Source organism: Marmota monax, unplaced genomic scaffold (genome assembly GCF_021218885.2).
Source record: "Marmota monax isolate L192 unplaced genomic scaffold, Marmota_monax_Labrador192_F-V1.1 WCK01_AAM20220418_F8-fsc00061, whole genome shotgun sequence".
Classification (NCBI taxonomy): domain Eukaryota; kingdom Metazoa; phylum Chordata; class Mammalia; order Rodentia; family Sciuridae; genus Marmota; species Marmota monax.
Genome location: NW_026695230.1, coordinates 16,164,220 through 16,189,923, shown reverse-complemented (window position 1 = coordinate 16,189,923; position 25,704 = coordinate 16,164,220). Strand labels below are relative to the sequence as shown.

At 38.4% G+C, this 25,704-nt stretch overlaps 1 protein-coding gene, 1 long non-coding RNA gene and 1 other non-coding gene across 11 annotated transcripts in view; 2 read left to right on the top strand and 1 right to left on the bottom strand.

The window, feature by feature from the left end:
• Positions 1-20,536, top strand: part of Znf143 (zinc finger protein 143) — a 62,308-nt gene extending 41,772 nt beyond the window's left edge. For 6 of the 7 annotated variants that reach the window (XM_046438157.1, XM_046438156.2, XM_046438160.2 and 3 more), the window contains 3 exons: positions 859-1,020; positions 18,720-18,866; positions 19,763-20,536. In XM_046438157.1, the coding sequence (XP_046294113.1) occupies positions 859-1,020; positions 18,720-18,866; positions 19,763-19,846 (393 nt within the window). In that variant the 3' untranslated portion in view covers positions 19,847-20,536. The remainder of the gene's footprint in view (positions 1-858; positions 1,021-18,719; positions 18,867-19,762) is intronic. The other variant, XM_046438161.2, reaches the window with a different exon arrangement.
• LOC124088501 (uncharacterized) overlaps positions 965-25,704 on the bottom strand; it is a 44,448-nt gene continuing 19,708 nt past the window's right edge. The window contains exons 3-4 of one of the 3 annotated variants that reach the window (XR_006850369.2): positions 15,187-15,263; positions 965-1,070 (exon numbers count right to left, since the gene is read on the bottom strand). This is a non-coding gene — a long non-coding RNA (uncharacterized LOC124088501). Of the gene's footprint in view, positions 8,964-15,186; positions 15,264-25,704 lie in introns of all 3 variants that reach the window. The other 2 variants (XR_009226143.1, XR_009226144.1) reach the window with 2 other exon arrangements.
• LOC124088666 (small nucleolar RNA SNORA2/SNORA34 family) lies at positions 1,839-1,971 on the top strand. The gene has a single exon (XR_006850425.1). It is a non-coding gene; the product is annotated as a small nucleolar RNA SNORA2/SNORA34 family (small nucleolar RNA).

Below are 25,704 nucleotides of genomic sequence, written 5' to 3'. Positions count from 1 at the left end.
AATGAAGGGAAGGGAAAAGCCATGAATGTGACTTTGTCTAGGACTGGGAATCAGTTGTGGCTAGAGAGTCAGATGCAAATTAGGAAGTAGTAGTTGGTAAAGGCTAGATCATGAAAGGTTAAGGATGCCACAGAGGAAGTCTGAACATTGAAGGATAGGAAGTAACTGGGAATTTTAGCAAGTAGAATAATAAGACTTGATTTGCTTTGTTTTAGAAAGGTGTTAAGGTGGAGGATGGTTAGGGAACAGTTATGCTGGACACTTGGAAAGGAATTGGATTACTACAGAAATTCAGATGAGAGAAAAATAAGGGTCTCGGCTAGCAACAGGGATGGAGAGAAGAGGAAGAGATCATTTAAGAAATATTGCTGGAGGTGGGGATATAGCTCAGTTGGTAGAGTGCTTGTCTTGCATGTACAAGGCCCTAGGTTCAATCCCCAGTACCACAAAAAAAAAAAAAAAAAAAAAAAAAAAAGACAGACTGCCGGGCACAGTAGTGCATGCCTGTAATCCCAGTGACTCAGGAAGCTAAAACAGGAGGATTGCAAGTTTGAGACCAGCCCCAATAACTTAGTGAGGTCCTAGCAACTTAGCGAGACCCTGTCCCAAAATAAAAAATAAAATGGGCTGGGGATGTAACTCGGTGGTAAAGTGCCTCTGTGCCTCTAGTGCCAAAAAAAAAAAAAAAAAAGGAAGAAAAGAGAAGAAGACTGATTTGTCTGATGACTAGAATAATTTATTCAATTGTGAAAGGTTTATTTGCTCCCACAGAGTAAACCTATATAAGGGTCAGGCCCTATAACCAAGATTGCCAAATATAACATGAAGCATTGATTTGTAAAAGGCACTGTATTACAGGTCAACATATCTCAAGCTGACATGCAGGCCATTGGCAACACCATCACAATGGTAACGCAGGATGGCACACCCATCACAGTCCCTGCTCATGACGCAGTCATCTCTTCAGCAGGAACACACTCTGTTGCTATGGTCACCGCCGAGGGTACAGAAGGGCAGCAGGTAATTACCTTTGTCTGTTATATCAGTCAATACATATATCCATTTCAAAACTGTTGCACATATGAAAAAAAAATCTGTTATACAACTTTATATATATGACAGTGGTTAGGCACAAAAACTTCAAATTGAATCCAGTTTTGGAATTTCTTAGCTAATTAACCCTCAGAGTCTGTTTTTTTGTTCATCTTTAATTAAGAGTGATAGTTCTATCTGCTCCATAAGATCAATATAAGGATTAAATGAGATAATGCATGTAAAGTACTCAGCCCAGCTGTATATTAAGTATTCCTTACTGGTAGCTCTTATCACCATCATCATCATCATATACTAAAGAAATTAATTTATTTGCAAAATTTACTTATTTTTACTTTATTAAATTTTCTAGGTATTAATATACTCACATAATTAAAAAAAAAAAATAGGGACATGGTAGAGCCAGTAGTAGAGCCCTTGCCTAGTATGAATGAGGCCCTGGGTTCCACCTCCAGCACTACACACACACACACAAAAAAAAAAAAAAAAGGACAAAAATATATATATAGGTGTACAGTGGAAAGTGTCCTCCCATCCCTGCCTCTTATCTACTCAGTTTTTGCCCCTACAGATAATTCACTTTTATTAACCTTTGATGTGTTCTTCCAGTAATTCTTTAAGCATATACAAATAAATAGTTGTCTTCCCTTCTTTCTTTTTTTAATGGCAGTAAATGATACTTTTCTGCATCTTGTTTTTTAAACTTGACACTAAGGCAGGAGGATTGCAAGTTCACGGCCAGCTTGGGAAATTCAGTGAGACCCTGTCTCAAAATTAAAAATAATTTGTCTCTAAATCAAGGCTAGCAGTTTGTTGAAACTGTTCCAAGCAAGAGCCTAAATAAATGTCTTTCTGTTGTCTGTTGGCCATTTCAGAAATTTGGAAATGTAATGATCAATTCATTAGAAAGAAACATCTGAGTCATTGGAAGTAGATGTGGGCTAAGACTTATTTGTGGTCTTAATACTGGGATTCCAAAATATCAATACAATATTTATCTCTATTTTCCTGATTTAATTGTTCATTAGAAATATAATGCTCTTAAATCTATTAAAATAAATAAGTAAATGCAAATAAAAAGGATTGGGGCTGTAGCTTAGTGGTAGAGTGTAATCCCTAGTTCCACAAAAAAATAAACTCATATTTTTTCCTGTTTTTATTATAACTATTAACACATTTTAATTCTACAAATCAATGAGTTTCAGTGTGTCATTTCCATACATGCATATATCATGCTTTTATTGTATCTACCTTCCCTACTATTCTCATCTTCTCTCTCCCTCTTCCCCCTTCTCTTCCTTAATAATCCCTCTTCTATTTACAGATTATTTATTTTTTCTTTTTAGTCTTCATATATGAGAGAAGACATGTAATAATACTTGTCCTTTTCTGTCTTGCTTATTTCACTTAACATGATGGTCTCCATTTCTATCCATTTTGCTACAAATGACAGGATTTAATTCTTTTCTATGAGACTTTATTTTAAATACTCCATTGTGTATATATACATATTATTTTATCCATTCATCTATTGATTGGCACATAGGTTGATTCCATGTCTTGGCTATAATAAATGGATATGCAGGGATCTCTCTTTTTTTTTTCAGAATTTTTAAAGATGTTGATGGGCCTTTATTTTTTTATTTTTTTGTTTATTTATGTTTTTAGAGAGAAAAAAATTTTTTTTAAGAGAGAATTTTTTTAATATTTATTTTTCAGTTTTTGGTGGACACAACATCTTTATTTTTTATCTTATGTGGTGCTGAGGATCAAACCCAGTGCCCCGCGCATGCCAGGTGAGCACGTTACCACTTGAGCCACATCCCCAGCCCAAGAGAGAGAATTTTTTAATATTTATTTTTTAGTTTTCGGTGGACACAACATCTTTATTTATTTATTTTTTTTAATGTGGTGCTGAGGATCGAACCCAGCGCCCCGCACATGCCAGGCAAGCGCACTAGCACTTGAGCCACATCCCCAGCCCCAATAAATATTCATTTATTTATATGTGGTTCTGAGACTCGAACCCAGTGCCTCACACATGCTAGGCAAGTGCTCTACCACTGAGCCACAACCCCAGTCCTGCAGGGGGATCTCTTTTGTATGCTGACTTCATTTCCTTCGGGTATATCCCCAAGAGTGGTATAGCTGAATAGTTTTCTGAGGAACTTCCATAGTGTTTTCAATAGTGGCTGTACTAATTTACATTCCCACCAACAGAAATGTATAAAGGTTCCTTTTCTTCACATCCTCACCAGCATTAGTTTGTTTTGTTTTGTTTGTGGGTACTGGGGATTGAACCCAGGGAGCTCTACCATTGAGTCATATCCTCAGCCCTTTTTATTTTTTATTTTCAGATAGGGTCTTGCTCAGTTTCCCATGCTAGCTTCAAATTCAGGATCCTCCTGCCTCAGCCTCCTGAGTTGCTGTGATTACAGGCATGCATCATTATGCTGGCTTCGGCATACTTCCATTTACATTTCTCTGATGGCTAAAGATATTGAGCATTTTTTCACATTTATTAGCCATTTGTGTATCTTCTTTTGAGAACTGTCTATTCGGGTCATTTGTCCATTTATTGATTGGATTATTCTTTCATTATTAAATTTTTGAGGTTTTTTTAATATATTCTGGATATTAATCCTCAATTACATGAATACTAGCAAAGATGTTCTCCTATTCTGTAGGTTGTCTCTTTACTCTATTGACTGTTTCCTCTCGTTTGCTGAAGCTTTTTAACTCAATGTAATTTGGTTTGTCAATTATTGCTTTTATTTCCTGGCCTGTTAGAGTCTTATTCAGTACTTCCTATGCCAGTATCTTGAAATGTTTCCCATATGTTTTTTTCCAATATCAGATTCAGATGTTACATTAAGGCCTTTGATCCCTTTTCTTTTTCTTTCCTTTTTTTTTTTTTTTTAATTTTAGAGACAGAGTCTTGCTGAGTAGCTGAGTTGCTTTGGGTCTCACTAAGTTGCTGAGGTCTGCTTTGAACTCTCCATTCTCCTGCCTCAGCCTCCGGAGCTGCTGGGATTACAGATTGTGTGCCACTGTGCCCAGCCTTAAGTTCATTTTAGGGTGAGAGATAGAGATCTAGTTTCAGTCTTCTACATGTGGGTTTCCAGAGTTTTCCCAGCACCATTTGTTGAAGAGGCTATCTTTTTTCTAACATGCTTTTGGTAATTTTTTTGAGAAGCAGATGGTTGTGGATGTGTGGGTTTATTTCTGGCTCCTTTTTTGTATTTTGGTTTACATGTCTGTTTTCTGTTTGTTTTGTTTTATAGTAGAGCTTGAACCCAGGGGTGCTTTACCACAAAACCACATCCCTGACATTTTTTAGTTTTTATTTTGAAACAGGATCTTACTAACTTGCTTAGGGCCTCAGCCTCCAGAGTCACTGGTATTATAGGTGTGTGTCACTGCACCTGGTGGTACATATCTGTTTTTATGCCAAGACCATGCTGTTTTGGTTATTGTGACTCTGAAGTATATTTTGAAATAAGATATTATGATACCTCCAGCATTATCTTGTTTTGTGCTCAGGATTTCTTTGGCTCTTCAGGGTTTGTCCTTCCTTATAATTTTAGGATGGATTTTTTTTTTTTAATTTTCCTATGAAGAATGTAATTTAAAAAAAATATTTTTAGTTGTAGATGGATATACCTTTTATTTTGTTTAACATTTTGTTTTTTTTAATGTGGTACTGGGGATTGAACTCTAGTCCCTCATGTATCAAGCACTCTCCCACTGAGCCATAACTCCAGCCCTGTCATTGATGTTTTGATGGGGATTGACTGAATCTGTAGTTACTTTTCAATAGTGTGACTTTTTTTTTTTTAAGTTTTATTTGCATTTGTTTTATGCTGAATTTATTCCAGTGCCATGAGTTTTTGTTTCTTCTGGGATCTTTTTCTTTTGTGCAGCCTTTTCTGGCTTAGGAACAATTTATTCCTTTTCAGTAAAGATCATCTTGATGTGGCAGGGGAGCTCGTGTATGAGTTAATCTGACCATGCACTTTGTAAGTGTAGCAGCCCATCTTGTTGCTTCATTCACCTGGATAAGTTCAATGAGTAGAGAATGTACATCTAGACCCTTAAGATATTTTAAGCATGTGCAGTAGAAACTCAGCACTCTTTTGGAGCGACTACCCATGTATTCAACCTCATTGTTTGGCCTGGGCATACTTACCAACTCTACAGTTGGCCTTTTTTTTTTTTTTTTTTTAATATTTTTTAGTTGTAGTTGGACCCAATACCTTTATTTTATTTATTTATTTTTATGTGGTGCTGAGGATTGAATCCAGGGCCTCACACATGGTAGGCGGGTGCTCTATTGCTAAGCCACAACCCCAGCCCAGTATGGCCATTTTAACAATATTAATTCTCCCAATCTGTGATCATGGGAAGTCTTTCCATCTTGTGGTGTCTTTCTTCAACTTCTTTTTCATTTTATAACTTCCATTGTAGAAGTTTTTCACTTCTTTGGTTAGGCTTATTCCTAGGTATTTTTATATTTTGGTGTGGAGGTGATATTGTGAATGGGATTGTTTACCTGATTTTTCTCCCCTCTGGTAATTCGTTATTGGTGTATAGAAAAATTACTAATTTTTGCTTTTTGTTTTTGGTACTGGGATTTAACTCAGGGAAACTTTATCACTAAGCCATGTCCCCAGCCCTTTTTAATTTTATTTGAGACAGGGTCTCACTAAATTGCCAAGAGCCTCATTAAGTTATTGAGGCCAGCCTCAAACTTGTGATCCTCCTGTCTTGATCTCCTGGGTTGCTGAGATAACAGGGATGTGCCACTGTATCTGGCCTGAGTTTTGTACATTGGTTTTGTATACTGATTCTTTGCTGAATTTTTGTATCAGTTCTAAGAGTCATTGGTGGAGTCCTTAGGATTTTCTAAGTATAGAATCCAATCATCTGAAAACAGGGATGATTTGACTTCCTCCTTTTCTGTTTGTATCCGCTTTTTTTCTTTCTTCCTTTCTCGTCTGATTGCTTTGGCTGAAATATCAAATACTATATATATTGAATAAGAGTGGTGAAAGTGGACACACTTACTCTTTTTTTTTTTTTTTTTTTGGTACTAAGAGTTGAGCCCAGGGTTCTTTACCACTGAGCTACATCCCCATCCCTTTTTTATTTATATTATTCATTTTGAGACAGGGTCTCGCAAAGTTGCTTAGGACCTAAATTGCTGAGACTGGCCTGGAACTTGGAATTCTCCTGCCTTAGCTTCCTGGGTTGCTGAAATTACAAGCATGTGCCCTTGTGCTATTTTTTATTATAAAGGAAATGCTTCAGTTTTTCCCCATTCAAGTATGGTGTTGGCTGGGGGATTGTCACACACAGCCTTTATTATGTTGAAGTATGATCCTTTATTTGATTTACTCAGGGCTAACATGAAGGGATGTTGGATTTCATCAAAGATTTTTTCTGCATCTGTTAAGATGCTCATGTATTTTGTTTTGTTGTCAGTACTAGGGACTAAATACAGAGGTCTACCACTGAGCTATATCACCTGCCCTTTTTATGTTTTATTTTGAGAGAGCCTCTGTAAGATTCCTGGGTTGGAATTGAGATCTAGTGATCACTCTGCCTTAACTTCCCAAGTAGCTGGGATTACAGAGAGGCATTACAGCATACAGTGGGCCTTTTTATTTTTATTTTTTTTTAATAATTTGATCAGCTAGTCTGCATCTTTTAATTGGAGAAATAAGACCATTTATATTAAGGGTTATTATTGAAGAGTGTATAATTCCTGTTGTTATTCTAATGTTTTGATTCTTTGCTAATTCTCATTTACTGCTCTACTCTTCTAATGACATTTATCCTTTCCCATTAGTTTGTTTTTTCTTTTTTATATTTTATTTACATTTTAGTTTTCGGCAGACACAACATCTTTGTTTGTATGTGGTGCTGAGGATCGAACCTGGGCCGCACCCATGCCAGGGGAGCGCGCTACTGCTTGAGCCACATCCCTAACCCCATCCCATTAGTTTGTGATTGTTTATCTTTCTTCCTCTTTAAGTGTCTTTTGTAATGCTGGTTTAGTAGTCATGAATTCCTGTAGTGTATACTTACCTTGGAAAGTCTTTATTTCTTCTTTAATTCTGAAGGAAACTTTGCTGGATGTAGTAATCTACATTCACATTTATTTACTATCAGGGATTAAAATACATGATTCTGTGCCCTATTACCTGTTACAGTTCTGATGAGAAATCTGCTGTTATTCTGATAAGTCTGCCTTTATATATGACTTGGTGCTTCTCTCACAGCTTTTATTATTATTTCTTTGTTCTATGCTTTTGGCACTTCAACTACAATATGTCATAAAGCAGTTCTTTTCTGGTCATGTCTGTTTGGGGTTCTAAATGCCTTCTATCCCTCCATGTCTATATCTTTCAAAAGATTTAGGAATTTTTTTTGAGGCCTTTAACCTATACTTCTCCCTTGCTTATTCTATTTATATTTGTGCTTGATTTTTAATGATGTCCAATAAATCTTGCATGTTCTGTTCATTCTTATTTTGTTCATTACTGTCTGAATATGCTTATTTTCTTTAAGTTCTGATATTCTTTCTTCTACTTGATCTAGTTTATTCATGAGATTTTCAACTAAGCTTTTTATTTGACTTATTGAGATCTGTTTCCAAGATTTCTCTTTAGTTCTTTTTCAGAAATTCTTTTTCTTTATTGAATTGTTCTTTTGTGCCCTATACTGTTTTCCTTAATTCATTCGTTCAGCTGTTTATTTGTATCATCTTTTTTCTTTTTTAAAAAAATATATTTTTAAATTTTAGGTGGACACAATATATTTTACGTTTTTTTAATGTGGTGCTGAGGATCGAACCCAGTGCCTCATGCATGCTAGGTGAGCACTCTACCACTGAGCTACAACCCCAGCCCCTATTTGTATCATCTTTCAATTCATTAATCTTTTTTTTTTTTTTTTTTTTTAGCAGGAGGGGTGGGGATACGGGACATTGAACTCAGGGGCACTCAACCACTGAGACACATCCCCAACTCTATTTTATATTTTATTTAGAGACAGGGTCTCACTGAGTTTCTTAGCACCTCGCTGTTGCTGAGGCTGGCTTTGAACTTGTGATCCTCTTGCCTCAGCCTCCCAAGCTGCTGGGATTAGAGGTGTGTGCCACTGCACCCAGCTCATGAATCATTTTAAAATCATTCTTTTGAATTTTTTGTCCAGCATCTCACCCCTTCATTACCTTCGGACAGTTATTAGAGAGTAATGAATTTTTAGAGTTGTTCTGTTTTTTTCATATTGTGTGTTTTTGTGTACAGATTTAAGCATCTGTTGGGATAGAAATCTATTCTAATTTTATGTGAGCCTCTTCTTAGTGAGCAGCCTTCTCTTGACAGTGAGTCCTGGCATTTCAGTTTGTTGAGTAGTGTTGAGTTTGATTGCAAATGGACTTTATAATGTAGTTTCCTTATGGCTTCTTTGGCTGTGATTAGTTGGTTTTGACACAGTGTGTACTATATTGGAGCGTGAGGGATTCATTTTCTTTGTAGGCCTCTCAAGAGTAGGGTCCTTCTAGTAGTTCAGGCAGGTGTGTTGTAGAAAGATGAATATATGGGGTGTACCCTCCATGGTTATTCTTAGAGTCTTGTCAACAGGGTATGGGAACAACCTAAGTTGAGGTCCCTCGTGGATGTGATATCCACAACAGTTGTTTTACTTCTCTTTGCTGAAGGTGAATGGGCTTCTGGACCTTCTTAGCCATTCCTACTTGGTACCAGGTCTTCTTTAAGTTGAAGTATCTGCCAAGGTTTGATTGGGACATGGTCATGGCTTGAATAAGGTACAATTTCTCCCAGCTGGGCTAGGATGTAGCCCACTAACAAGTGTGTTCAAGGTTCCAGACTCAATACCTAGGACTATTCAGAAAGAAGAAAACAAAAACAGTAACAACAACATAAAAATAATCTAAATATAGAAATACAGTAAAAAACAAGTCAAGATAACAATAAAAAAGGACCAGGCATGGTGGTACACACCTGTATTCCCAGCTACTTAATAGGCTGAGGCAGGAGACTCACAAGTTTGAGGCCAGCCTGAGTAACTTACCAAAAACCAATATCAACACAAAATAAAGCTGGGTGCTCTGGCACATGCCTATAATCCCAGTGGCTTGGGAGGCTGAGGAAGGATTGCGTGTTCAAAGCTAGCCTCAGCAACTTCGCAAGCCCCTAAGCAACTCAGTGAGACCTTGTCTCTAAATAAAATAAAAAGAACTGGGGATGTGGCTAGTGGTTAAGCATCCCTGGGTTCAACCCTTGGTACCAAAAATAATTTAATTAATTAATTAAAATGGAATGACTTAAGGATTGAGGACATAGCTCAGTAGTAGAGCACTTGCCTAGCATGTGTGAGGTCCTGGATTTGATCTCCACTACACCCTCCCCCCCCCAAAAAAAAAAAAAAAAAGAAGAAAAAGAATAATAAAGAGGAGGAAACAGAGAAGAAGAGAAGAAAGAAGAAGGTTTTGAGGAAAAAACTCAATTAAAGCATTAAAATAAGAAAAAATAGAAAAATTTAAACAATAATATAAAAGGATAGATGGGGACAGAGGAAAAGAGTCAAAAATTCCTCCCAGCTGAGGTGGTTGGATTGTTGATGCTTCTTTCCAGGTCTTCTGATGTTGGACTGCTAGGTATGAGGGCCAGGGTGCCGCAGCTCAAGCCTGTCGTGTTCCTCTCAGCTCATATCAAAACAAGATCGGGCAGTATGCAGGCTGTGACCTAAGTTTCTCACTGGGCAGGTTGAGGAAATGTTGACTGCACCAGTGCTGTATTCTCTCTGGAAACTTTATGTTTTACCCATGGGTATGGTTACCATTGGGGTTACCTTCTTGCTGACTAAGATTCAGTGGTATGTGGATCATGTCAGTCCAGAGGTTTCTAGTCTGTGCATCTGGGGAGATGGCAAATAATCAAACCATGGCACATCCCTGGAAATGCCTCCAGGAGTTGGGGGAGCAATCAGACTCCCAAGTTTTATACTCAGAAGAGGCACAGGAATCGAGCAATTTGCTAGCTTTCGTCTTATAGTTCTCTGTAGCATTGGTCTCTGAGTTCTTGGACCTGGCCGCCTTGTGAAACCACATGTAACTGGTCTTGCTCCTTATCACAGAGGGTAGAATTACAAACTGCTGTGCCCTCTATTCCCTTCCCCACCATAGGCTGTGTTTCCAGCTGTTTAAACCTCTCAGGTTTGTGTCATTCTCCCAAACCATGACTGTCTTGCATGGCTGTCTCCCACCCAGTCAAAGCATAGGGTATCCCAAGGAACTCAGAATTGTTCCAAGTTTGCTGATCCCTAGAGCAGTTTAGTCCCTACAGGACCCTTCTCCAGATGGCTCCTGGTTATAGCACTCAGAGTTTGCTGACTGATGTGATAATGTAATGTAAGCTAGCTTGCTGTGCTGGAAGAATCACTTTCAGACCAAATGTCCAAAATGGGTTTAAAGTTTGTAAGAACCATGGATCTCTCCTACAGTTAGGACTGCTGGTCTGCTGTTATTATCCAGGTTGTTTGCATTCTGTAACTTACCTTGTGTTTGCAGTGTTGGGCTCCCTATCCCTAGCCAGGGAACCAGGGTTGAAATCTTTCCAGTTCTCCTAAACCTTGTTGTTTAGGTTTCTTGTCACTGTGTATTGGTTCTCAAAGTTCTTCTTTTCTTTCTTTCCTCAGTATATGGTTTCTCCTTTGTTATCTTGACTCCTCTCACTCGAAGAGTCACATGGAGGGTACTTGTATTCCACCATCTTGTTTCTCTATTTCTTACTATTAAGATTGAAATGGAAGGTTGGGGATGTAGCTCAGTTAGTAGAGTGCTTGTCTTGCATACACAAGGCCCTGGGTTCAATCTCTAGCACCACCAAAACAAAATTTAAAAAAAGATTGAAATGAATGCCAGGCACAGTGGCACATACTGTAATCCCAGAGACTTGGGAGGCTAAGGCAGGAGGATTGTGAGTTAAAGCCAGCCTCAGCAATTTAGCAAGGCCCTAAGCAATTCACAGAGACCCTGTCTCAGGATAAAATATAAAAAGGTGTGGGGATGTGGCTCAGTGGTTAAGTACCCCTGGGTTCAATCCCTGGTTAAAAAAAAAAAGATTGAAGTGGACTCATCCAGAGAAAGCTTTTAGGGAGCCTAGAGAGAATCTTTGGACATAGTCTTTCAATGAGTGTTTATTGAGCATCAGCTGCATGCGACATACAAGGAGCAAAATGGTAAAAAGGACAGTCTGTGCCCACAGAGTTTTCATTCAGTGAGACAAGATATATGCCCAAACCCAAAAGAGAAACACAGACAAAGCCATACACACCCAGCTAGTCCACACTCTAGTCCTCTGTGGAAGAAATGTCTCTGAGTCAGCTCGGACCTACTGACCTCCAAGATTCATATTCAAAATCTGGGTCATGGTTCCCAGAACTGCCTGAACAGTATATCCCCTGCAGTCTGGGGATTGAACCAGGGCCTCCTGCATGCTTGATTAGCACTCTACCACTGAGCTATACCCTCAGCCCTTTTTATTTTCTTTGAGACAGGATCTCACTAAATTGGCCAGGTTGGCCTCAAACTTGCAATCTTCCTGCTTTAGCCCCAAGTCACTGGGATTACAGGTGTGGGATACCACACCTGGCTTAGATGAGTTGAGCTGATTTTAAAAATTCACATGAAAATGCAAAAGAACCTATAAAGCCAAAACATTCTTTTTTTTTTCTTTTTTCTTCTCTCTTTTTTTTTTTTTTTTTGAGACAGGGAGACAGAATCTTGCTGTTGCCCAGGCAATTCTCTTAACTCCTGGGCTCAAGAAATCCTCTCACTTTAGCCTCCTAAATAGAACAAAGTTGGAGGTCTTATATACCTTGAAATGCAAAACTCAGAATCATAAAACTTCTAGAAGAGAGGCAAATATTTTTGAACCTCGGGGTAAAGATTTCTTGGACAGAATATAAGAGGCACTAACAAAAGGGAAAAAAAAAAACCGGATACATTGGACTTAAAGTTAATTCTGCTCACTAAGGCAATGTAAGGTAAGGATTAGATATCCCTCAGACAGGGAAAAGATTTTTTTTAAATTTATATATGTATATAAATAATAAATAACAGCTACAAATCAACAATAAAAATGAACAAAAATGAAAACTTTTTAAACTTTTTTTTTTTTTTTTTTGTACCAGGGACTCTTAACCGGTAAGCCACATCCCCAGCCCTTTTTATTTTTTAATGAGATAGGGTCTTGCTGAGTTGCTTAGGGCCTTGCTGGGTTTTGAACTTGTGATCCTCCTGCCTTAGCCTCCCAAGTCGCTGACATTATGGCACCTGCAGGCACACCTGCTAAATTTTTAAATGTACAGATCATTCTATTTATATTCTTTATTTGAACAGACTTCTCCCCAAAGAAGATTTAGTCTGTATGACCTATAATGCAAAAAAAAAAAAATGCTCCACATTTTTGTTCATCAAAGAAATACAAAATAAGGGGGTAAGGATAGAGCACTTATCTAGCAGAAACCTTGAGTTTGATCGCCAGCACAGAAGGAAAGGAAGGGATGGAGGGAAGAAACAGCAAATTAAAAATCACTATGAGATACCATCTTAGACCCAAGACAGTGGCTAAAATCTAAAACCAAATGTTGACAAGGATGTAAAGCAGCTAGTGGGAGTATAAAATAAAACATCCATCTGAGTCATTTGGTAGTTTTCTTATAAAATCAAAGAACTCTGTACTTTATGATTCAGAAACTCCAATTAGAACACATATCGTATGATTCTATTGCCAGGAGCCATTGCACACATGTGTAATTTGGGAGGCTGAGGCAGGAGAATTGCAAGTTAGAGGCCAGCCTCAGCAATTTAGTGAGACCCTGTCTCAAAATAAAAGAGCAAAAGGACTGGGGATGAAACTCAGTGGGTAAGTTCTCCTGGGTTGAATCCCTAGTACTAAAAAATCAATAAAGTCAAACATCTCTACTCTATAACACAGCAATTCCACTAGGATACATATTGTATGATTATATGAACTATGGACAGACAGAATTAATCCATTTTGGAGGGAAATTGATTAAGTAGAATATGAAAAGATTACTCCAGATTTTGTTTTAGGTAGTGGTTTTAGAGATGTATCTAAGTGTCAGAATTCAACAGACTACCTAACATCTGTCCATTTTTTTTCATTCCTTTTTTTACTATAGAGACCAAAACAAAGCACAGGTACTTGCCTTCAGGCTATATTGTGAACAGGAGGTCCCACCTAATAATCAGTTTGCAGTCATTTCCTTGGTTCAAAGATTCCAGGATGGGTTTATAACCCAGCTTGGGTAAATATACCTTGTACCAACTACAAGTCCAGACCCTAAGACAAGCATTCTTATGTAGATTGTCTATAGACTTGTGAGTATGGAAACTAATCAGGAGATGAGACTTTGAAAACTGGAATGAAACCAGGCAGTTTCCAGCAAAAGAAAATAACACAAGGGGTGGGGGTTTCACCTAAGGACTACTCCTTTGGCTGCTGCAGCAGCTGCAGCGGTTGGTCTTTGGGCAAATGTTGGCTTCTGGGATGTTTGGACATAACCTGTGAATTACTTTAATCCTTAAATTGGCTACAGCTGTTTTTGTATATTCATTGGGAAGTCCTTCCTGACTCAGTCCCCTCCTTTTCCTCTCCTTCTTCCCCTCCCACTACTGCATTTCCCATTCTTAATTTTTTGGGGTTAGTGCATAGGAACAAACCGATTTCTTTATGTATGCTAAGCACACTCTATCACTGAGTTATACCCCCTGTCTGCTTAAAAATTGACCATTCAGGGCTGGGGTTGTGGCTCAAATGTAGAGCACTCTCCTGGCACCTGAGGCACTGGGTTCAATCCTCAGCACCACATAAAAATAAAATAAAGGTATTGTGTCCACCTACAACTAAAAAAAGAAAATAAATATTTTTTAAAAAATTGAGGGCTGGGGTTGTGGCTCAGTAATAGAGCACTTGCCTAGTAAGTATAAGGCTCTGGGTTTGATCCTCAGCACCACATAAAAATAAATAAAATAAAGGTATTATGTCCATCCACAGTTTAAAAAAATATATATATACATTTTTTAAACTGACCATTCAATGGAGTAAGGATAGTCTTTTCAACAAATGGTACTGGGAAGATTGGATATCCACATGCAAAAGAATGAAATTGTGCCCTTATGCCATGTACAAAAAATAATTCAAAGTGGATCAAGATCTGAATTTAAGAGCAAAAACTGTAAAACTCTAAGAGGAAAATAGATGAAAATCTTCATGACCTTGGACTAGGCAGTGATTTCTTATATGACACTAAAAGCATAAGACAATGAAAGGGGAAAAAATAGATAAATTGTGTTTCATCAAAGTGTAGCTCAGCAGTAGAGCACTTGCCTAACATGGCTCAATCTCTAGCACTGGAAAGAAAAAAGTTTTTGTGCATCAAAAGGATATTACCAAGGGCTGGGGTTGTGGCTCAGTGGTAGAGCATACGCTTTGAACGTGTGAGGCACTGGGTTCGATCCTAAGCACCAGATAAAAATAAGTAAAGGTATTGTGTCCATGTACAACTAAAAAAATATTTTTTTTAAAAAAAAAGGATATTACTATTACCAAGAGAGTGAAAAGATAGCCTACAAAATACTTGGAAATCATATCTCTGATTTGCAAATCATCTCTGATTTGCACAACAACACTAAAAACCCCAACTTAAAAATGAGCAAAGAACTTAAGTAGACATTAAAAAAAAAGGCCAAGAAATTCATAAAAAGATGTTCAATATCAATCATTAGGGAACTACAAATCAAAATTAAAGTGAACTTTTACTTCACCCCCATTAGGATGTCTATTATACAACACCCCCCCCCCCAAAAAAAAAAAAATGTTAGCAAAGATGTAAAGAAATTGGAACTCTTTAAGTATCACTAGTAAGAATGTAAAATGGCACAGACTTCATGTCAATTTGAGTTTACAAACTCAGAATCATCTCCCTTAGGCCTAGAGTCAGCTACTGTTTATTGGGACTTTACTGCAAACTGCACATATTTGTGGTTTTATAGGTCTGTGGTGTGGTGGCACATACCTGTAGTCTCAGTGATTTAGGAGGCTGAGGCAGGAGGATTGCAAGTTTGAGGCCAGCCTTAGCAACTCAGTAAGATCCTGTCTCAAAATAAAATAAAAAGGGCTGAGGATGTAGCATAGTGGTAAAGCAGTTGCTTAGCATGTACTAGGCCCTGGGTTCCAATTCCCAGTAGCATACATACACAAAAAGCACAATTCCCAGTACATAGAAAAAAAAGTCACAGCTACTATGGAAAACAATAACAATTTGCTTATGTCTATAACACTGTGCTAATATTTTGTTAAAATTTTTTGAAAATTTGTATGTTGATGTTCATCTTTATAATTTTTTTTTTCCCTGTGAGTTCATCTATTTCCAAATCAAAGCTGTGCCAGCTTTATAAAACAAGTTGGGAAGTGATTTCTTCAGTACAATTTTCTGTTTGTGTAAGGTTAGCATTATTTTTTTTCCTTAAAAGTTCAATAGAATTAGTGACATCATCTGAGCCTGGAGTTTTTCCTTTTGGAGGAATTTTATTATGGTTTCAAGTTTTTTAAAAATAGATAATAGTGCTAGTCTTTATTATTATTATTATTATTATTATTATTATTATTATTTTAGTTGTTGATGGACCTTTATTTTATTTATTTATTTATTTATATGCAGTGCTGAAAATCAAATCCAGTGCCTCATACAGGGAAGTGCTCTACCATGGAGCTACAGCCCCAGATTTTTATTTATTTATTTTTATTTTGGCGGAGGTATCGGGGATTGAACCCAGGGGCACAAAACCACTAAGCCACATCCCCAGCCCTATTTTGTATTTTATTTAGACACAGGGTCTGAGTTGCTCAGCACCTCGCTGTTGCTGAGGCTGGCTTTCAACCCGAGATCCTCCTGTCTCAGCCTCCCGAGCCGCTGGGATTATAGGTGTGTGCCACCACACCCAGCCCTATATGGTATTTTGGCATTAAGCAGTTAATCTTCTAAATTATGTTACAGATAGGTGAGAACATAATACTTTGTATTTATTAACTAATTCATCATTTCCAGTGGCTTTCCTTCATGTCAATTTGAGTTTACAAACTCAGAATCATTTCCCTTAGGCCTAGAATCAGCTACTGTTTATTGGGACTTTACTGCAAACTGCACATATTTGTGGTTTTATAGGTCTTAAGGATTTGAGGAAAGTAGATTTGAGGGTCCTCTCTCTAGTTAATTCCTTCTTACATATCCCTCTCAACGTATAGCTATTCTGGAAGCCTTGGATTCCATTATACCCTAAGTTACTCCATGTCAAAAAGATGGTTCTCATCTTCAGAGGAAAATCTATCTAAAGCATAGATGTAACCCAGGTGATTCTCTTCTTTTGAGAATCCTGTCTAGTTATTTTTCCTGTTTTTCATTGTTCTTCAGTGTCTTCAAATTTGCTTTTTTATATTTTTGTCAAGAGTTTATAATTGTTATCTTCAGGAGGTTTAGTCTAGTTTAAACTACTCCAGGGGCTGGCTTAGTGGTAGAGCACTTACCTAACATGTAGAAGGCCCTAGGTACACCTCACAAAACAAACAAACAGTATAGGCCTCTATGCTATTGGTGAACTGAAATCCAGTTTTTGTTTTTTGCTATTTTTTGAACATTAGTGGAATTGATCAAAGCTAAATATCTATTTGCTTAAAAATGTGCCATTTTTAATAGATTAATTGCCAAGTAAAACAGCAATTTTACTTTTCAAAAATTTTATTTGTTCTTTTTAGATATACATGCCTGTAGAGTATATTTTGACATATTTATACAAACATAAGAGTATATTCTAACTAGGATCCCAGTCTTGTGGTTGAACAATTTAAATTTTTAATCTGTTTCTTTCTCTGAATTTGGCTAAAGAAATCTTATTTATTTATTTTTCAGTACTGGGGATCAACCCAGTACCTAGTACATGCTAATCAAATGTTCTACTGATATGAGCTGCACACCAGCCTAGAAACTTCAGAATATCATGTAACAAAAGTAGTTTTTATCATTTTCTATATCATATACATTTTTAAAAGCTACATTAACAAGACAGAGTGGTGCATAAGGATCTCAAGTTTGAGGCTAGCCTCAGCAACTTAGGTCCTAAGCAACTTAGCAAGACCCTGTCTCAGAAATTAAAATAGGACTGGGGATGTAGCTCAGTGGTAAAGCACCCTTGGGTTCAATCTCCAGCACCAAATAAATAAAATTTAAAAAGAAGTTGTATTTATGCCAGGTTCTGTGAGCAAGTCTGTAATTCCAGCTATTCAGGAAGCTGAGGCAGGAGGATCATCACAAGTTCAAGGTCAGCCTCAGTCATTTACAGAAACCCTGTCTCAAAATAAAAAGGGAAAAGCTAATACATTTGTGGTGTAAGAGTTACACAAGCACTGTTAACATATTTGGCCAGAGGCTTCAGGAGGAATATCAAAAGGTTCTGTGGAATCTAAAATGGGAAATTTAGATTGGAAATTTAAAATGGGTTCAGTGGCAGACACCCGAAATCCCAGTGACTCAGGAAGTTTAGGCAGGAGGATCACAATTCATAACCAGCCTCAGCAACTTTGTGATGCCCTAAACAACTTAGAGAGACCTTGTCTTAAAAAATAAAAAGAGCAGGGGATGTGGCTTAGTGGCAAAGTGTCCCTTGGTTCAATCCACAGAACAGAAATAAATAAATGAGTATAAGAAGTGATGTTGTTCATCAGTAATACTATTGGTTCTTCCAGTTTTCCTAGTTAAATGGAAATTTAGGGGCTGGAGTTTGGCTCAGCAGTAGAGCACTTGCCTCGCACGTGCGGAGACCCTGGGTTTGATCCTCAGCACCACATAAAAAATTTAAATAAGTGAAATAAAGGTATTGTGTCCAACTACAACTAAAAACAAATATTTTTAAAAATGGAAATTTAATTTTAAATGAAACAGGTTAATATTATCTATCACTGATCCACACTCAGAAATAAATAACATTTGTAATGTAGTCTACCAATATAATTTTCCAAGCAGCTGTTTCCAGGTAATAGATCCTAAGTACAACCACATATCCCTAGTACAGCAGATCTACTTCTCCAGTGTCCTCTACTCTATTTTGCCAATGGTTCACTTCATAAACGTAAAAAAATCCCTTCTCTCTGAGCCTTAACTTCCTCAAATACAAGAGAGGAGTCCAAGCTAGGCCTGGCAGTGCACGCCAGTAATCCCAGTGGCTCAGGAGGCTGAGACGGGAGGATTGAGTTCAAAGCCAGACTCAGCAAAAGCAAGGTGCTAAGCAACTCAGTGAGATCCTGTCTCTAACAAAATACAAAATGGGGCTGGGATGTTGTTCAGTGGTTAAATACCCCTAAGTTCAATCCCCGGTACCAAAAAAAAAAAAAATCCAGAATGGATATATAAGGTCTCCTCCAGTGATAGGCTTCATAATTCTATGATCAGAAAGGAGTATTTCCTTTTGAATTTAAAGACAATCCCTTGCATTAAATGGACTTCAGCCTATTTGAGTCATAGACTTAAGTCTTCATGTGTGCTTTGTTTTACTTAAGGTTGCAATTGTTGCTCAAGACCTGGCAGCATTCCATACAGCCTCATCAGAAATAGGGCACCAGCAGCATAGCCATCATTTAGTAACCACAGAAACCAGACCTCTGACCTTAGTGGCAACATCCAATGGCACCCAGATTGCAGTTCAGGTGAGTACAAGGACAGGCTATTTTCAGCTGACAGCAGTGATACTCAGAGCTCTCAACCCAGGACACTGGGCTTTATATGTGACCCACACAAAAGCAGGACACAGACATATCTGGATACCTAGCTTACTTTAAGAAAATTTCTATATCTGAGGTGATCTCAAAGAGACTAACATTTTGTTCTTTACTACCTCTGCATATTCTTGAGAAATTTATAGCAAGAAAAATATCTCAGGCATGTGTCCCTGTGTGTACCCAACCAGCCATCTTTACTATCAAAATAAAAGTCTAACTAGGCAGTATTTTGTAAAGTTCTTAAGAGCTACTCTTGGAGGTGAACCTAGTATAAACACAGATCCTAAATTAGTCTTCTGAGAATCCCTGCACTGCCCCCCTTTTAAAGTGGGGAATGTCAGAAGACTTGCAAGGAGCTACTCTCTGGGAAAAGTCACTGGATTCAAGTAGAGAATCTAGAATCCTGGATGCTAGGTGCAGATATCCTTTCCTTGGGGACAATTTTCTTCCATGTGTTTACTTGATAAAGGGTTGGAACACACTCAAGAAAATGCCAGCCAATATGCCAGGTTAGTTTTCTTTAATTTATGGGTAGAGAAGCTAACAGTCTGAGAAGTTCTTCATCTCCAGACTGGCCAAGATGACTACCTTTTGTCCCTTGAAATGTATAAAGAATTTATCAAAATCCCAAATAAACAAACTGCATTATTCCCCCCCACAGAAATTTGGTTTTGTACTCTAAATGATTAGGTCAGAATAATATTTTTAACAAGCCCTAAAATTACAGAGAGACATTTCACTTCTGGCATATAACATTTCTTTCAGCATTATCTTGGCTGTGGGTTTTGGATTGTTAGTGTTTGATGTGTATGTTCCTCTTTCAGCTTGGAGAACAGCCATCTCTGGAAGAAGCCATTAGAATAGCATCTAGGATCCAACAAGGGGAAACGCCAGGGTTGGATGACTAATCCTCAAAACAATGAAGCAATAAAGCAGAAGGAGCCTTTCATCTTGTGGCAGCAGAAATCCCATCTTCTGGCAGCAGAAATGCCTGAAGCCCGGGCCCTGGAAAACCAGAAGTTTTCCATTCCTGACACACTGTACACATTTTTATGCAAGAGTGGAGAACATTTTATTCTTGACACTTTTGTGTATATAACCCTTGGAATAGATTCCCAAAGTGATTCATTGTGTACAAGGAAGTATGAAATTAGGGCAATACAGTAAATTTTCATGTTACTCTTTTATCAGATCACAAACTCCTAGAATCCACTTGCAAGACCAGTGAAGTCTTTCGGAGTGTTATAATGGATTATTAACTTACTGTGAAAAAAATAAAAAATAAAGCCTGTATCTAAAATGTCAAGGTTCTACATGTCAAACAATCATAATTCCAAAAGCCATCATGGTCAATAAAGGATGTAAAGCCTTCAGATATTTCCCTGAGTTAGTAGAGTGTCTGCAGTTTTTGTTCTACTATATACTTGTTCATTTTTATTTGTATCTCATGGTTTGAAGACTATCCCTGTTACATACCAACCCTTGGAGCTTAAATGCTAATTTTATTAGCATTAATTGGATTATGTATAGAATTATAAAGTTTGGTTATTTAAAATTAAAACATTAAATCCAGCATTTGGGTTTTGTTAAAGATTTTACTAAGTGTTCAGTCTTTTGTTACTTTTTTTTTTTTTTAATGTGTTCTAATGGGTTATACATGGCAGTAGAATGTATTTTGACACATTTATTACTGTTTTGGGCAGGTTGTTTGTTTTTGTGGTGCTGGGAATCAAATCCCGGGCCTTGTACATGCAAGGCAAGCACTCTACCAACTAAGTGTTTTTGTTGTTTTTGTTTCTTAAATAATGAATTGTCAAAAGTTTCACCAGAAGCCAGGTGCCGTGGCACATGCCTGTAATCCCAACAGCTTAGGACACTGAGATAGGAGGATCAGAGTTCAAAGCCAGCCTCAACAATTTAGTGAGACCCTGTCTATAAATAAAATATAAAAAGGGCTGGGGGTGCTGGGGTTGTAGCTCAGTGGTAGAGCGCTTGCCTAGCATGTGTGAGGCCCTGGGTTCGATCTTCAGCACCACATAAAGAAAGAAAAAGGTATAAATCTATAACTACCAAAAAAAATTTTTTTAAAGGCGGGGGACAGGCTGGGAATGTGGCTCAGTGGTTAAGTGCCCCTGGGTTCACTTCCTGGTACCAAAAAAAAAAAAGTTGACAGAGGCTGGTGGCCAGTGCTTTAATTGGAAAGGGCTTTACTATGAAAATTAGGTTAGTGGGGTGGTGTAAATTATTTATTTTTGCTTATGTGCTTTTGTTTTAAAGCCTGTTTACCCTTAATTTTATTATTAATTTTGAATACAGCAATTTTTAAAATTTTACCTTTATATTTGTTTTGTTAAATTAATGTGCGTAGGGAAGTATTTCAGAAAGTACCAGTAATAGAACCGGATTCAGTGTTGCATACTGTAATTCTAGCAATTTGGGAGACCGAAGCAGAAGGATTGCAATTTTTTTTTTAAGTTTTAGGTGGACACAATATCTTACGTTTATGTGGTGCTGAGGATCCAACCTGGTGTCTTATGCATGCTAGGCAAGCACTCTGCCACTGAGCCACAACCCCAGCCCCTGATTGCAATTTTTTTAAAAAATATTTTTTTAGTTATACATGGACACAATGTCTTTATTTTATTTATTTAGTTTTATGTATTGCTGAGGATCAAACCCAGTGCCTCACATGCGCAAGGCAAGCGCTCTGCCATTGAGCTACAACCCCAGCCCACAATTTTTTTTTTTTGGAGTTTTAGATCGACAGAATGCTTTTATTTATTTATTTATCTATTTATTTAGTTAGTTTATTTTTATGCGGTGTTGAGGATCAAACCCAGTGCCTCACACATGCAAGACAAGTGCTCTGCCACTGAGCTACAGCCTCAGGCTAAGGATTGTAATTTTGAAGCCAGCCTCAGCAATTTAGCAAGACCCTGTCTCAAACTTAATTTAAAATGTCTAGGGATGTAGCTCAATGATAAAGTGCCCCTAGGTTCAATCTATAGTACCAAAAAAAAAAAAAAGTACTTTTCTATATTTTTTATGTACTCATGACAACCTTGTGAGATATTTGGGTGCTTTGTTTTGGGATATTGGGGATTAAGCCCAGGGGCTCTATGTCACTGAAATACATCCTAAGACCTTTCAGATTTTTATTTTGAGATAGGGTCTTGCTAAATTGCTGAGGCTGGCCTCAAACTCGCAATTCTCCTGCCTCAGTCTTCCAAGTAGCTGGGATTAGGTGCATACCACTGCATCCAGCCTCTTGTGAGGTATTTGGGATTTACTATCTCCATTTTATACATAAGGAAACTGAGCAACCAACAAAGCTAATTTACCCAGAGAATTTTTTACACCACAGCTTCCTCTTTAAATGATTATTTGTAGCAGAGATTATCTAGATGTATTTTGGCCATTTCTTATTTCCTAATAACCTGACACACTAGATATTATTTTATGATGTAAATTCAATCCACCAAGGTAAAAAGAAAAGGTATGGAGCTGGGGTTGTGGCTCAGCGATAGAGCACTCGCCTAGCATGTGTGAGGCCCTGGGTTTGATCTTCAGCATCATATAATTATAAATAAAATAAAGGTATTGTGTCCAACTATAACTAAAAAAATTTTAAAATATTAAAAAAAAAAAGGTAAAGGGCTGTCCTACATTAGCCACTCCTGCACTGTCCTTTAAAGCCCAGCATTGTTTGCTAGAGCATTGGAATGTGGTTATTTTTCATTTTAAGCTCTACAATACAAAGGGAGAAATGTGCTGTTTTATTTAATGTAAATTTTATCTTTGGTTGGGCCCTTTGAACTCTTGCTAAAGGGGTCATGACTTGGGCATTTAATATGAGAAACACTTCAAGGTTGGACAGAGAAAGGATTGGTTGCTTTCCCTTCAAAGCCTTCCTAAATGTATAGCATTAGAAAAGTTCCTAGTTGCCTACAAATCCAAATCCAGCCTTCATTCTTTTTTTTTTTTTTTTTTGGTACTGGGGACTGAACCACTCAGGGGCACTTAACCACTGAGCCACATCCCCAGCCTTTTTTTTATATTTTATTTAGAGACGGGGTCTTGCCGAGTTGATGACAGCCTTCATTGTTGATGGAGACATTTAAGCACACACAGAACTACTACTTTAAGGCCTGAGTCTCAACAAGTGCTAGCATAGTGGGACAGACCACAACCTATGAATCACAGGGTGGGGCTCCATCCTACCAGGGTTGGTCCCTGACTACTGTCAGGGAGCTGCTCCACTGGGCCAGGTAGGCTATTGTGCTTTGCTTTCTAGTACTAAAACCCAAGCTACCTGCCTCCTTTGGCTCCTTAATCTGTCTTTTCTCAGATTTCAGCACCTTTGCCAGTTAGACTGGGGAGGGCTGAGTTGAACAGTTTTAATGAACATGATTATATCCCGCTGCATCCAGAGAGAAGGGCACCATGTGCTGCTGGGTGTCCGCAACTTATTAGTGAGATGGTATATTTCCTCCAGACTCCAGCTGCTGTGTTGACAGTTACCAATGAGGCTGCTCTGAGGTCTGTTCAAGTGCAAGATGTGGAAAGAAGTCCAAAGTTGAAAAATCTCAGAAAGGCACTCGATGAAACATGACTACACTTGAACAATGGAACCAGGGAACATAACCCTCTGTAATACAATCCAGATAATGCTCAAGGCAAACCCTTCAGTCCAAGTAAAACACCCTACCCTACCCCAGGCACAACTTAGGGCTATTACAAAGAAAAAGCTCATTGTCAACAGTCTGCATTCCTCCAACTTAGTAAATATATCGAGAATGATGGCCTCCATATTGCTTTACAGGTAGCAGCTACACAGAGAGTCAGATCTCTTCTTCCCCCATGCCCACCTCCCAGTCTTTCAGGGACAAACTAAGCTTGTCCAGTATCATAGCCGGCCTCCCTGTATGGCAGCCCTAGGCTAGGTAAGCAACTTGGGAAACTGTTGAAATTGACTGAATTTCAGTGTTGAAATTGACTGTATTTATGAACTTACATTCCAGTATGTTCTCAGAAAAGATCATAGGCCAGTCAACTATGAGCAGATCACTCAACAGTGAGCAAAAGGTGAAAAGGGGCACAGCTGAAGGCTTGTTGCCAAGGAGTAAAAGGGAACACGTGAGCTTCTTCCACCCCCTCCACTGGAGCACTTTCTGTATTTAGGTATCCTTTGGGGATAAAAGGATCTGTCAAATACTGTAGCCAAGTGCCACCGCGCCCAACCTTTGGCATCCCGAGTGTGTTATCAGTACAGTTTGAATAAGAACCTGTACTTAGAGGGGCCCTGAACTTAAGGTTTAATACACTGTGCCTGCCATCTTGAAATTCTTTTTTTTTTTAATATTTTTTAGTTGTGGATGAAAAAAATACCTTTATATTATTTATTTATTTTTATGTGGTATTGGGGATCAAATTCAGTGCCCACATATGCTAGGCAAGCACTCAACTACTGAGCTACAAATCCAACTTGCCATCTTGAAATTCTTAATAGTTTTATCTTTGAATCTGTTTTGTGGAGTCCTATGCAATAGTGGAGCATGTCCTGAAGACTTGGAGCCTGGGCTCACACAGAGTCCTACTCCTGCTGCCTCCCTGGAAGGTTTCTCACCATCACAACCTCCCCACTGTTGGCCTCCTACTTCTTGCCCTCACCCACAATTGCTGCCACACTCTGCATAAACCCTGTGGAGTGGGGTGTGGTGGTGGCCATTCCCACCCTGAGCCTCAGGCATACCTCTTCTCCAAGAGCATTCCAGCTCTGAGCTTTAAAGATACTTGGATAAACCTGTTTACTATGGACTGGCTTGGCAGTGCTGTGGGAAGGAGAGATACCTGGCAGGAAGGAGAATCTGGCAGATGTCAGGCTCACAAGCACCTGTGAATACCACAGTCACCTATGAGGTCCCATGTCCAGGATGGTTCTCAGCAGGCTCTGCTGGGATCATCTTCTCCTTCCAGCTCTCCTAAGCCAGACTTGTGTATGTCTCTTCTACTCAATTCTAATTTTGTGTTATTTCAGTGATTCCAAATATGAGTTAAATACTTTTTTTTTTTTTTAAATCAGGGATTGCCCTAGGAGTGCTTAACCACTGAGCTACATCCTAGTCTTTTTTATTTTGAGAAAGGATCTCGCGAAGTTGCTTAGGGCCTTGCTAAGTTGTTGAGGCTGGCTTTGAACTTGGAATCCTCCTGCCTCAGCCTCCCAAGTTGCTGGTATTTCAGATGTATGCCACCATGCCTGGCTGAATTAAATACTCTTGATATTTGCTTTTAAATTTGGCACTGAAAGGGCTGGGGATGTGGCTCAAGCGGTAGCGAGCTCTCCTGGCTTGCGTGCGGCCCGGGTTCGATCCTCAGCACCACATACAAACAAAGATGTTGTGTCCGCCGAAAACTAAAAAATAAAATATTAAAAGTTCTCTCTCTCTCTCTCTCTCAAAAATAAATAAATAAATTTGGCACTGAAGCATTGTTATAGTTTGGATCTTGAATGTCTCCCAAATGTCCATGTGTTGAAGGCTTCATTCCCAGCCTGTGGTGCTATTATGAAATGGTGGAACCTTTAGGAGGGAGAGACTAATGGAAGGAACTTAGTTCATTGGGGGCATGCCCTTGAAGGGGATATTGGGACCCCAGCCTCTTTCTGCTTCTTGGCTGCCATGGTAAACAATTTTCTGTGCAATGCACTTCTGCTGTGATGTACAGTCTCACCACAGGTCCCCAAATCAAACCAACTGTGGACTAGAAA